At 25.0% G+C, this 14904-nt stretch overlaps 1 protein-coding gene across 1 annotated transcript; it reads left to right on the top strand.

Annotated features, from left to right (window-relative positions):
• The first annotated feature begins 710 nt into the window (after positions 1-710).
• On the top strand, positions 711-11386 carry LOC145834368 (uncharacterized). The gene is made up of 10 exons (XM_082941782.1): positions 711-815; positions 2309-2477; positions 4396-4510; positions 6458-6642; positions 7589-7744; positions 7957-8034; positions 8421-8558; positions 9124-9228; positions 9385-9552; positions 10914-11386. Exons 1-10 carry the CDS (start codon positions 751-753, stop codon positions 11028-11030), a joined length of 1296 nt encoding a protein of 431 aa, XP_082797908.1. The 5' UTR covers positions 711-750; the 3' UTR covers positions 11031-11386.
• The last annotated feature ends 3518 nt before the right edge of the window (positions 11387-14904 follow it).

The following is a 14904-nucleotide window of genomic DNA, read 5'->3' as shown; positions in this document are numbered from 1 at the left end:
AAGACGGCTCTAGGCTTTTAAACAGTGACCACACAGCCCAGACTTTACTTGTTTCGAAATAGAGTACTTTGATGGTTTAAAAAATTGCATAATAAATTAAAGTATATTACTGTTTTGTTGTAGCGTTTGTTTATCATGATATAGTCGAAATAGTTTATCATGATTTTTTTTTTCAATTAGTATATATGATAATGTTATTATTTCTTGTTATAAATTAAATTATCTAACACTAAACTTACAAAAATATTTAGAAAAACTTCTAATTAAAACACAAAACATATAAAGTTACAATAACCAGCTTAGAGCTGGATTTCGATAGACTATGCTTATTATAATTTATTCATATAGTATTAAATCATTTATTTTTTTATGTATAAATATTAACTTTGTTGAACGTTTGAGTAATACCAGATTTGGTGTTCCTTTCTTATTTTATTGTGAATTTTTTCTTCCAAAAATGTTTTTGTAGAACTAACTGGTTTAAATTGTTTCAGCATATTCAGAACCTAAACAAATGTTACTTGTGTGAGCACTTTTTATGACTAACAACTAATTTCAATTTCACAACAATTAATACAAACAACGAATGTAAAATTTCTGATCCAAGAAAGTTCTCAGTAAATACTTCCTTTTTTTCAGGAGCATCCCAGGCTAACGGAAACTAGTTTAGAGTATATTGTTTTAGTTTTTTACTTTAGATAATATTTTTTAGTTTAGATTTTAAAAAGATAAACTAAATATAACACCAAAATGTCGAAGGAAAAAAGTTTTACAAAAATTTCAAGCAAAAAGTTTTCTCCAGCTTTCACAAAAGGGTAAGCAGATTTTTTTTAACCTTTCAAAATATAATCAAAACTGCAACTAGTTTTGTTACGACAACCTACTAACTTTGTGTACTATTTCTATCAAATTATTGTTTACTATAAATTTTGTCGTGTTTATGTTGTTTTATTAATTACATACACTATATTTCTTTAAAGAATTAGATTTTTAAGATCTAACATGTTATATAGAAAAACAGTACAATTTTTAATGTTTTAGGTATTACCCGGTTTCGGTGGGTCATTATTTGTCCTTCTAAAGTTTTAATAAAACAAAAAATAATAAGTTAACAATTGTAAAAGTACAACGTATTTAAAACTTAGTATACCTTAAATTAAAACTGATTTGTTTGCTATAATTAAACATTAACATTGGGTAGTTAATTAAACATTAACATTTTATATATAAAGAATATAAACTTTAAGTTACTTCAAGTTTAAGTATAACAATGGTAACTAATCTAGTGTTAAAATATAATAGTAAATTATTAGCATGACATAAAATGGATTAATGTATGAATTTTGAACAAAACACACATTGAAAACAAGTAATTTTAATAAAAAATTCTTAATCGTGTTTTTTCACTTTACAGTTTTACAGTAGATCTTAAATTTATTCTTATGTGTGCATTACTCCATTAAATCTGATATTTTCAATTTAAAATTGCTGTCTTAGTAAAAAAGTACAAGACCCCGTAATAAAGGGGTTCTTGTGTTTGTTTTTATCTGGGAGTAAGTTTCAAATGCTTTATTTTATGTGGAAACGGGTCAAATATGTACGAAGAGTCACTTTTGGACGAGAGGTCACTTTTGCACAAGAGTAAAAAAACTAAATAAATGAAAATATTAGAAATATATATATATATATAGATAAATTAATAAAAAATACAAAAGGAAAAAAATTAAATTACCGACCGAGAGTAAGGGTCAGTGATAGTAAAAATAAAAAGTTGAAAAATAACTAAAAAAATGTATTAATTATAATCTAAAAAAATAAAAAATATAAAGTAAGTTAATAAAAAAAAAATTTTTGACCGAGGGTAAGGGTTAAGAGTAACAGTGATGGTAAAAACAATAAATTAAAAAAATTAATCTGTGCAAAAGTGTCTACGTGAAAAAATGCGCCTTCGTGCAAAAGTGACCCTTCTTGTAAATGTGTCTCTTCGTACATATTTGACACCTACCCGTTTTATGTACATACTTCAAGTAAATATTCTATACTTTATTTTTCAAAGTAAAAAGAGCTGCTTAGAAGTTTTAAGTTATTTAAATCTCATTAAAGTTGTAATGTTTATACTAAATGCTTTAAAAACTAAAATTTACATACTATAAATTGAGTATGTTTTCATTTTTGTAAAATTTAACTAAAATTTTATTGTAGAGTTTTCTACAAGCTTAAAAATGTATAAGTCTACAACTATAACTTACCTTTGTTATAAGTACCTTTTAGCTTTGTGAAAGTAATAAAACATTTATCTCATTTATAGGAAAAGCAGCAGCATTAAAGAAGTAGAAACAGAATACATTAGAAATTTACAGAAGCAAGTCCATTTGTTAGAGCTTGAAAGTGACTTTTTAAGAGGAAAGGCTAAACAAGCTACAGATATCCAACCGAAACTAACTAAAGAAGCTGAAAAAATGATGCTTAAAATTAAAGTTTGTTAAATTAATATTCTCTTATAAAGATGGAATCGTAAAAAATCCTGAACTATTAATTAAAAATTTTTCGATTAGTTTTTTACCTCAACACTTATTTAATGTTGTAATATTTAGCTGTCCGAAAAAGTCAATATCGAGACCAAAAATTAATTCATTTAGTACTCTTAAATCAATTTCTTCGTAATAAAAGGGACTTTAGATATCTAAGTTGGTATACTTCTACATTAAATAAAACCTACGCTTCTTAAAAATAAGTGTTTTTACAATACTAGTGCATTTTTTTGTAGTAAGGGTTGTTCTTCTTTATAAATACAGTGACCTGTCACCTGGGTACGCACTTTGAACACAGTGTTGAATAAACATGTTAAAAACTGCTAAAGTTACAAATGATTATTAAAGCCAAATATGTCAAAACAAAAACTTTCAACTTAAACTAAACATATTTTTGAAAGTGTATTTGAAGTCTTGAGTATTTTTTTATAAATGTTTTCATATGTAAGTATCTATTTTTAAGTGTAAACTTTTATTCAACGCAAACAGTTTTTTATCTATCTAATACTACTTCCTTGTACCTTTTAAACATATATAGTACATATAGTTAACTACTGATTTTAAATAAATAAAAATTTATGAAAACATTGATCATGATAAAATTGTGTTTATTTAAAAAAGCTAGTTTAGGGTTTTAAATTTTACTCCTGCTTACTTTTTTTAACAATTTTTGCATGTTAGCTAATTATCTTGGTAAAAAACGCAACAGTAAATGATAAAATAGGGTAGAACAGTTCAAAATCAGCTTTAAAAATATTTTGAAATATTTTGAAAAGAACTAGACAGCAACAAAAGTCTGCTAAATCCAAACGACATGTTTTTAAAAGTATCTAGTTCTAAATAAGTCTCAATAGCAAAAGTTCTTTATTTTCATTAAAATAGCTTTTTTTTTCACGCTTTTCACATTTGTGTTTTAATTATTAGGTATGTAAATTTTAGTTCCACTGTACATTGTTTTCTTTTATCTAATTTTTTTAATTTGTAAGTGTCTTTTTACTTAGTCTTAATCATAGTGTATAAAAGCTTAAATTGAACTGTTTGTTATTTTCGTTAAATAAATAAACTGTAGTATGTTTTAGTTATTGGATTCTATATACAATTTGTAGTTTCTTTACTTATTTTCCCGTTCCTTCAGTTTTAATTTATTACAGTATATTTTTTTTGAATGTAATACTTTTATATTTTTACTTTTAAAAATTGCATTTCAAACACAGCGTTTTTCGGCTAAGAAGTGCCTACCATACGGGCAGTACGTACCTAGGAAGCTTATCAAAAAAAAAAGTAAAAAAGTGTAAATTAAGATAAAACTGTAAATGAAAGCTGAAAAAAATATATGCATATAAAAATTTAGAAAAATAGTATAAAACGCTAAGAACTTAAACTATTCCCAAGCTATATTAATTAAAGTTTTGTGAAAGATTTTATATATAGTTTATATATTTTCAAACAAAACGGTTTTTCATATTTACCGGATACAACTCAATAATCTTACCAGTACAATTAAATTTTCAAACTCGACCAGTTTTTTTCGAACATGTCCATTTTTTGTAAAAAGAAGAGAGTATTGCTTTTTTCTTCGGAACAGAAGTTTTCATTTTTCATTATTTACAAAACATAAAACGTTGTTATATATTTTAGGGAGATAAAATACACTATTCAATAAAAAACATACTATGCATGCCATTTATGCAAATAGCCTTAAAACAACATAGTTGGTCTACACTTGGACTTTTAAATATTAATTATTTTGTACAGCCTCAGTAAAAATTAATCCTAGAAGTTTAGCTGCGTAAGCTTTGAAAAATTAGGAAAACAGTAGTTTAAATAAATAAAAACTATAAATAATTTTAGCCAAAAATTTCAGGAGCTGCAGGTTGATATTGATGGCATGAAACTAGAAATTACGAGAAAAGACGCTACAATTTCAATGCTAAAAAATGAAAAGTTTCGTGCAAATAACGAAATTGCTGTTTTAGATGGTTGTTTATTCTTTTGTAGCTACGTATACTATTTTATAAATTAAAACTTAAATTATAAATTAAAAGTTATAACAGACTTTTATAACAGAAATTCCGAATAAGATACAAGTTATAAGTAAACAATCAAACACAGAAAAATCCACAGTATCAGATAATTTTAACAAATATTAAATGAACAATGTTGTAAAGGTTTACATATATTTTTTCTTGTTGCTTCAGAACACTGTTTTCCAAATAGTCACTCTTAGGGATGCTTTTAGCTATCGGGAGCATTAAGTAGTTAGGGTACAAATAAGTATTAAACATAAGAGTTTTTTTTTACCTTTACTAAATATATAACTAAAATTTCTTTTTTTGCGAATGTATTTCATCAATTTTCATTAGGTAACTAGCTGGTGAAAGGCAATAACTAATAAAGGAGAGGATTTGTCTTTTAGTTATGCCAAGGGACAATAATGTAAATAAGTTTTGGAAACCCTGCTTAAGAAATTTAAAAGTATTTAATTTTAAGCAAAGTGTAAGTTTACAATTTGCACTTTAGTGCATTTTTTTTTTTTTTGCATATGTTTCGGCCATGGGTTTCGATCTTGCAACGTTAAAGTTATAGAGTTTTCATAGCCATCGTTAGGACTCCTTCGCCATTATGCTTTAAAATGCTCAATAATAGCATAATGCTCAATTCATAATCACTTACATTTATAACACACGAACTTTTTTTTTTCTATGTTTTTAAAAATTGATAAGATTTTTATACTTACATCAAAAAATCTTTCTCTAGTATATCCTGTTTTCTACAAATACTTGACTAAATTAAAAATACTACATCACTACATATTTATCTATCTCTGTTTAGTTGTGAAATATAATGTACTAAACTAGTTTAAGTACTAAAATTTTAAATGATAAAATTTAGCATTCATAATATTGAAAACTGTAAGTTTTCTAATCTAGAATCTGATCTGGCCGGATCTCAATTTTAAAATATATCTAATTCTTTTTTCTTATTAAATTCTATAGAAACATCAAAACGACTTTTTGGTCAAATTAGATTTATATTAGCCACTTTTTTAAACATTTCTTCACTATTTTACGCAGTAACCTCTCTCACAAATCATCACCTTTACATAGAGTTTCGAATTATGTTTACAAGTTGTAGATCAACTCAAAATTTAAGTTTAAAAGAGTATGCATTGTAATTTAATGTTATTTCTTTTATATTAGATACTTCGTGTGTAGGATTCGAGTTATGAGTTAATAGTTAAGAGAAGGTGAGGGTATACTTTTAAACCTTAGTAGAGTAATTACTAAAATTTAAAAATCAAACAAATGTACCAGATTTCTTATACTAACGCTTCATGTTAGTCTGAAATTTACCTATTATTTAAGAAGAATTTGTCGACGTATCGTTTTTTAGTTAATATCGTATTTTTACAATACATTACGCTATAATCAAACACTTAAAGTTTTGGAAGTGTTTTTAAGTAATTTTCAATTAGCTTAAAACACTTCAACTCTACTAACAACCAAATATTTTGGGTATTATATAATTTTTTTGACTTTTCTTTAAACTGTAATAACTATATCTATTATTAATGGTTACCTTATAACTTTTATAAAGTACTTTTAAAATTAAGTAATCGTATAGTTGAGTTATTTAGGAACCGTTTTAGATGATATTACAGTTTTGTCTTATCTAAATGTACAAAGATACGAAATGTTGTCTTATACGATGTTTTCAAAAGCGATACTACATTTTAAAGTATGCCTATTTTACTTTTTCAGTTAAAATATTATCTCTTAAAATGTAACTTTTAACTTAACTTTAACTTTTTATTTTTATGTACCATAATATTATGTTTGGTAATTTTATATGCAAAAACTATAGTTTTATTTTTTATTACAAAAACCAAAAACTAAAAAATGTAATTTTTTTTTTATTTTTTACAGGAACATTAGCGAGAGAGCGCCTAAATCTAACACAGCAAGTAGTTGAGTTGAAAAAGATGAAAGAGATAGCAGATACAGATATAGCTAGAAAAGACAGTGAAATTGTTGGATTGTCTCAACAGCATCAACAAGCTCTACAAGATGCAAGACACCAACGACATCAAAACAGTTTGCTTCAGTCACAAGTAATTCTATTAAAAACTAGGCCTTAGAAAAATAAACTTTAAACACTATAAAGTTTCTAGAAATGTTTGATGCTTAAAAATAGTTAATGTGTACAATAGCTCTAATATAGTATTTTTTGTGTTTATTATTTTCTAAATAAAAAGTTACATAGGCTTAAATTTCAACTTAGTTCTAGTTTTTTTAGCAACTTAAGTGTTTTTTTTATTTTAAACAAAAAAGTAAACAGTTAGCAAAAAAAGATAAGTGCTTATGAAATTTAATGATTTTTTTTTAGATCAGGGTTTCCCAGACTTTTTTTGAAAAGGCTCCTTTTAAAAAAGCTATGGCCCCCTCCAAAAATATTTCTCTGTAAACTACCATTAAAAACGCCTAAACCTTTTTTTTTTGCTTTTTGATATTAACTCCAGAATATCTAGTCTAAGTTTCAAATTATAGCCTTGTGGCTTAACTTTTTACGGCTTGTGGCCTTCTAAATTTCTTAAATTTTTCCATTATATCTAGTATAAGTTTCAAAACTACCATTTAAAACACCTAAGACCTTTTATTTTTGCTCTTCATTATCAACTCCAGAATATATACTGTAAGTTTCAAACTATGACCTCATGGCCCACTGCGGCTCCTTTACTGCTTATTGCCCTCCCCCCCCCCCTTAGCCTCTTTACTGTTCATGGCCTCCTAAACTTCTGTAATGGCACCCAAGGGGGGCACTTGGCCCAGTTTTGGAAACCCTGTTCTAGATTTCTAGATTAAAGATGTAGCAAAATACACTAATTAAATAATATGAATATATAACTATAATGCTGCAATAATAATACTAATTTATAACAAAATATTTTTAAAAGTAAACCATTAAAACCTCAAACTATTTTAACTAATATTACTAATAAGTTAGTTCAGTGTTAAAATTCAAAAGCTTTGAATTTTTTAATTTAGTAATGATTCCAGCTTAGCCAAAAGACAAGTCAGCACAATCAAACGAGCGTTTTGTTAGATGAGAAACGTCAAGAACTTCTTCAGAAGCAAAGTGAAATGCACTTACTAGAAGAAAAACATAACAGAGGCATACTGGCAGTGCAAGACAAAATTGTTAGAGATCTAAAGGTTATTCAGTAATATATAAATTCATTATTTGTTTAAATTTACTTTTATTTGTGCAAATTTATACTTAAAACCAAATGTAAAATTAAGTTTAAAAAGCTTGTAGCTACGTTTTTTATTCTTTTTTTTTAACTTAATTATTAAAATGCATGGTTATTTTTATAATGCATGGTTATTTAATTATTACATGGTTATATAAACAATTTTGTAAAAAGAACGAAATTGAAAGTTTACGAGATGAACTGCGTCAAAGTGAGTTCAAGTCTAGTCAGCATCGTATTGGAAAAGAAAAAGTAAGTTAATAAACACTAAAAGTCTACTTTATTTTTTTATTTTAGATTGTTGCTGTTGGACATTATGATAATATAAGAAAAATTAATAAGTATAGAAAGTTTTAAATGATATATTTAAACAGAAGAGTAATCAATATAACAAGAAAAAATCTTATTACAACTTATAAATACTCTAATAAAAATATATATATAACACTCAATTGTAGATAAAAATTACCTAAATTTCAAAGTTTTAGACTAAATTTAATTTGCTTTAAAATTTCAAAAATACATTAGTATTTTTAGTAATCTCTAACTAAAACATTTTTGTTTAACAAAAAAACAAATGTTTATCTTCAACTCTTTTAGATTCTTAGAGTCACAAAATTTTATTTAAAACAAAACAGATGACTGAAAATTTGCAAAGGATTGCGAATGAAAACATCTCGTTGCAAACACAATTACTTGACTTGTCCAGAAAAATTGATCATGAAACTTTATTGAAAAACGAACGCGAGTTGCAAGCTCTGAACAATTCCTCACAGGTATAACTGACATAAAAGTTTTTCATTTAAAATAGTGAAACTTTGTTTAATTAAAAATATAAAAACTTTGAGAACTTTTAAATCTCTTACTTCACTTAAAAGCATATTTTAAAAACCAAAGTACATATTGCACATGTAAACTCAAAAAACAATAAAAAATATTTGCAATAACACCAGCATAATTGTTAATACTAAAAACTTCCAAAAAAGCACTCGCATATTCTAAAGTTTGAGTACTCTTAATAAATATTATCTAAAAAAAATAGCTTTTTTATACACAATCTTAAGTAACTAATACACTACATTGTGATTATTTCTAAAATATGTATTTAAGTTGATGTATAAGGTTGTGATACAAACTTTTTTGTAAAAAAAACTCTCTTCTTATTTGTACAATTTATTATAAAGCTAATTAGCCATAGACTTCCAGACAACTTTTATATTTAATTTTATATACATCTGTCTTTGTACATCAAAAGATGATTTTAATTACGATTAAAATTAAAAAGAACTAATCTAGGTTAACTGCTTTAGAAAATTGTATGATGTTTTTTTTTTAATGTAGATTACTAGGCTAAGAAATCAAGAAGAAATTTTGTCTTTAGAAAGCAAAAAATATCAAGAGCTACTTGAAAATGAAAGACAAAAGTTTATTGATCTAGAAAGCAAAGTAAGATTCCTATTTTAGCTATTGTAACACCAAACTACATATTCAAAAGTTAAACGTGAATTAGATACTCAAAAGTTATCTTTTCCTTATAAATAACCTTTTAAAAATAAATGCTTAAAAATATTAAATATTTTATATATATTCTGATTTTCAAAGTTAATGCAAGCTGAAGAAGCACTGTCGTCTAACAACTTGATGAACGAAAGAAGTAAAGGATTATTTAGCCAATCAGAAGAAAGAATTTTACAGTTAGATGAAGAAAACGCTACTTTACGAAGAGACAAAATTCTACTGACTGAACATATTTCTCAGCTTCAGAAACAAGTTTGTAAAACCTAAGTTCACAAAATAGTTTTATTAGAAATATCTGTTTAAACTTATAATATAAACCTTTAAAATAAGTATTAATTTAAACAACAATTTTTAAAGTACTTTATTTATTAAAACTTCCAAGATTCTTCTATGTCAGACTAATAATGTAGTTCTACAGATAAATAAGTACTTTAAATAATAATAGTTCTGTGTAAAAATCAGTTTTCTTATTAAAAATGCAAGCGTATAGAAATTTTAATAATAATGATAAAAGTTCATAAGCTTTAAAACGAAATAAATTATAAACTGCCTACACTACAGTAAGTTTTCATATAAAAAGCATAAGTTTAATTGAAATAATCAGCAAGGATTCATGTTAGAAAAGTTGCTAACATATTTAATAAATTAAAGCTTACGCACAAAGAAAAATGTAATAATAATCTACGTATACATCTAAATTATTTGAGGTCTATGCAGTTGTGTTGATATTCAATTTTATAGACATATTCTATTATATTAATTTTATTTCAAACTTATTTTAGATAATTAATTTACCTCAAAATAAATAAAATGTAATAAAATTATTCTAAAGACTAGAAAATGTAACTCTCTTGGTCAATCCGATAGTAAAAAATAGTTTCTGCTTCTTTTATATGATAAAAAAAAAGTGCACGAATTTTATGTTGCTTGAATACAGCCTTTGAAACATTTAAAACATTATTAAAAAATAAAACAGATAGATGGTTTAGTAAAAGTAAGAAAAAGTATGTATTGAAATAAATTGATAAAATAAATACATGGTGAAACGTGTATATGTAAACTGTAAATATGTAGACAGATTTTTATTAAATGTTGTCTTATATTAATTAGTTATTTATTATCTTTTGCTGCAATTGACATATATTCAGCATGGTAAATATGCATATGTTATTAATTTAAATCAAAGAATTATTTGTAGTTTAAAATAAAAAGGGTGTAAAAGTTTTAGTTATTGTATATTTTAGAAATTGTTTTGCTCAAATCGTTTACTAGAAAACAATTTTAGTATCTAAAAGCCTTAAGGTTTATAAATCATAATAATTACTTTAGGCAAAATATACGTTACTTACCTTTTTTTAACATTTTATTTTATAAAAAGTCAAATTAGCTGTACACAAATAGATAAACTCATCTTAACATTAAAAATAATTTTTCCTTTAAACAGACAAATTTACAATTCAAGCTTTTAACTCATTTTTACTGCAAAATTATGAATATTGATGTTGAAACTAAATTTATAGCATATGTACCTCAGAAAAGATTAACTACTTATTTTAAGTTAACAAAATAATGATATTTAAAATTAAATTTAAAACATGCGTGATATTTCACAGTTAACAACTAAAGAAAAAGAAGTATTGCAAATGGAGAAACACCTACAACTACTTCAATCTGACGTGTCAGCGTTAAAAACTCAAGTTGATTTATCAAATTCTTCAAAAAAATTATAATTCTTTTAATAAGTGCACAAAGGAACACAGTATATAAAAGTAAACATTATTTTTGTAAAGAGCTTTAAAATTGTTATACATTAATGAATAAATAGTGTTTTTGAAAAACTATTGGTATTAAAGATACAGAGTATAACGTTGAATAAACCTTTATTTTAAGTTTTTAAAAAAGGGATCGGCAGCATTTTATAAATAAAGGGCCAACTTTTATAGAAAATAAGTCTTTAGCAAACCGTGGTTGTTAAAAAAATTGTAATAATAAATTATGAATATTTTTTTAAACAACAAATATGACAAAACATGCAACAATGAAGCTCTAGAAAAAGTATTTGTTAAATTAAGAGCTTAATGTACGTTTTTATCGCAGAAATAACGTGTCATTGTTTTATAAATATATGTTATTAGTTTTTAAGTACTAGCTCGTGGGCCGCAGTTTGCCGATCCCTGTTTTAGTACATCATGCACACGTTAGGTTTTTATTTTAAACTAGTATTAAACTAAAAAAACAATGATTAAAAAAATTTAACCTACTATAACTTTAGTTACTAATTAATGAAAACTGTTATCAGTTTTAAATTTAGCTGTAAACAACTTTTATTGTCTTGTAAAAGATATATAATTCAGAAATCTCATAACTATACACTTTATGAAAGTAATTATAAAGTGTTTTAATAAGTGATAGCAATTTTATTATAAAAAGTTTTAAATGCTTATTGTTATAACTATTATTTTGAAATAAAAAATTTATGTATTCAATAGTAAAAAAAAGATTGTTTTTTGTTAATTTTTAGTGTTAAAAGCTATGTTTTGATTAGTAAAATAGTAAAAAAATATCACTGAAGTACATATAATCTTTAAACTTAGTTTTTTTTTAAGTTTACAAAATATTTTCTTTTGATATATATTTCTTTAATCTTAGTATCACTAGTGCCAACCTCAAGTTTCATTTTTTGTTGCCTTAATTTAATTTAACTTCTGTGATAAATGTATTTTTACTAATTTGTTTTTCCTACTTAATAAAGATTATTATTTTTATATACGATATATTTGTCTATTTTGTTACTATTTTATTTTTATATTATCAAGTTTTTAGTGACTAAAAATATTTAGTCTCCAATCTAGTTGTTTTTTGAATTTTACAAATTAAAAGACCTACAAAAACTGTTTTTCAAGTGTACATGATGAAGTTAAATTTTTAAATTATATTTTTGTCGTCTAATATCTAACCCAAAACATCACTAATATATAGATCTAACTAAAGCTGAAATATAATATTTATTCAATTTTATTAAAAAACTTTATTGAAAAAAAAAACAGATAAGCAACGACAAAGTTCAACTAATTTAATATTATTGTTTAATTTATAATATTTCAAAAAGCTTGACATTGTACAAGTTGTTTTTAATAAAATCTTTACAACAAACAACTTAACTAACTTAGTTGTGTTGTTTGTAGTGAAGATTTAACAAAAAACTGTTTGTAAAAATTACAGTGTTTGTAAACATTAGTAATCTGAAAAATTGAAACTTTTAAAGTTTTTTAATAGAATTGAATAAATATTATATTTTAGCTTTAGTTAGATCTATATATTAGTGATGTTTTGGGTTAGATATTAGACGACAAGAAAACATAATTTAAAAATCCAAAAAGTCCAAAAGGTGTTTTTTTTTATCTGATAAATGCAACAATTTTTGCAAACATTATCAAAATACTATCAAATTTATAACTTTTAAGCCTCTAAAACTTATTTTTAGAATTAAATTGTGACTTTCTTATGCTTTTTTTGAATGAAAAGACTGTTTCTATTGTTTACACAAGTAGCAACACAAAAGGAATCATAGGGGGTATAGAGCACCACAATTTTCGTGTAGACAGTTATTACTTATACTTCAACATTCAATTTTTTTTGAAGTTTTAACATAATTGGCTTCTTTAATATAAAGTACAATTACATTAAAGGTAGTTTAAATTGCTCTGTTCCTGCTTTGACGTCATCACCCGTCGTCCCTAATGTTTTTGAATTTTAAAGATTTGTAATTTTTCGAGCTAGCTATGTCCCTGCAACTAAGTATATGACTTTATACAAAGCAACTTTAAAAAATTATTCTACTTACCGATTTATAAAAACTAATTAAACAAGTATTTTCAAAAGTTTTACATTCATAAAGTGAAATTTAAAATAATAAAATGTTTTCTTTCGGTCGTTAGTTTTTTGTTAAGATTTACTTCAATATTTGATATAACTTCAAATTAAGCTAATAGAACTTTGCTCGATTTCAAATAATTTAAAGAGCTTCAGATAACTGAGTTAGTGAATTAAGTTTGTTGCATAACTACAGTTTAACAGTGTTAACACTAGGTGATCACTGGTAGTGTTACCACATTGAATCTGTAGTTTTGCAATCAACTTAAATCACCAAATCGTTTATATGACTCACTTAAATCTTTAAGTATAGTTATTTTCGATATAATTATAAAAACACTTTTCTAATAGTTTTCTAAGTCTTTACCAAGTAACATTTGATACAAAAATTGTTTACATTGGTGTTCTTTGTGTGCATATTTATAAAAGGAGTTCTTAATATTTTTAAAGATGTTCATAGTGAATTAGTAGAAAATAAAATTAGGGGAGACTAAAAAAAAACCTTTGGTTAAAATACTTATGATTTCAATATCTTAACATATAACAAAACGAATTTTCTTGATAACGAAAAAGAAATAGACGCAGAAACGCTTCGGTCAAAGGACCTGATTTAAAAAAATGTGAAAAAAACGGATCTACCCAAATTAATTCTTTTTAAATTGATTCCATAAACTTGAATTTTAATAAAATACTTGACCTATTTCAAATCAAAAAACGTACTAAAAAGAAATAGACGAGTTGAAAAACTAGAAAAAAACTATAAGTTAATTTATGTTTTCAAAATGCAATAAAAATTATGATCATAAACTGTGCGAGCTGTAAATTGTTGCTACGTAAGAATTTTTCATAAAAAAACTAATAGTGTTTAATACACTTTTTAATTTTTTAAAGAAAAATTGGTTATTGTTTAAGCGTTGTTTTAACTTCAAAAACATAAAAATCGTTTACTAAGTACTATTTTAAAGAGTTTGTAAGGAAAAAAAGGAAGGTTGCTTAAACTTATGTTTGTTATCAAGTTTATTCTAAAAATTAAGCTTGATATAATTTTTTTTTGTTAATTTTAGCCAAACTATTCATTGTGAAAGCGCAAATGTATAACTATGTATTAAAAAAATATTTGATTAAGTTATTTTAAGTTTACTTATTAGGAATTGTATTGAGTGTGAAATATTGTTAATATCTTTAAAATAAAGTCTGAAATTAAAATCTAATCGAACTGTTCAACATACATGTAACCTTTTATTAGTTTATAGCAGGGGTCGGCAAATTGCGGCCCGCAGGCCAAATGCGGCCCTTAAAGTCAAAATCTGCGGCCCGCGAATTTTTTTTTAGCTAAAAACTTAATTTTTAAAAACCATAAAAATTAAAGGATGTGTAATAAATACTTACAGTAAGGCATTTAATTAAATAAATACTAATTACTAGTGATCTACTATTGCTTATTTTGTGATATTTCCGGTCGAAAATACTATTTTTCTACTGAATACAATATTGTTTTTAAATAATTTCGGTCCTCGAAGACTTTTTCAAGATGATACGGCCCGCGAGCAGCTTTGTCTAAGAAAGTTGGCCCGCAAGTTACAAAAGGGTGCCGACCCCTGGTTTACAGTATACTTTTTTGTAAGAACATGAGCGCTTATAAATGACATAAACTTATATAAATATACCTTGTTGAACGACAAAAAAAATACGCTGAAATTATTTGGTCCTAGGACCTAGTGCACGAAAAAA

This window comes from Thalia democratica, chromosome 4 (assembly GCF_965202585.1).
Source record: "Thalia democratica chromosome 4, ktThaDemo2.hap1.1, whole genome shotgun sequence".
Lineage (NCBI taxonomy): Eukaryota > Metazoa > Chordata > Thaliacea > Salpida > Salpidae > Thalia > Thalia democratica.
This window is presented reverse-complemented; position numbering and strand designations above follow the sequence as displayed.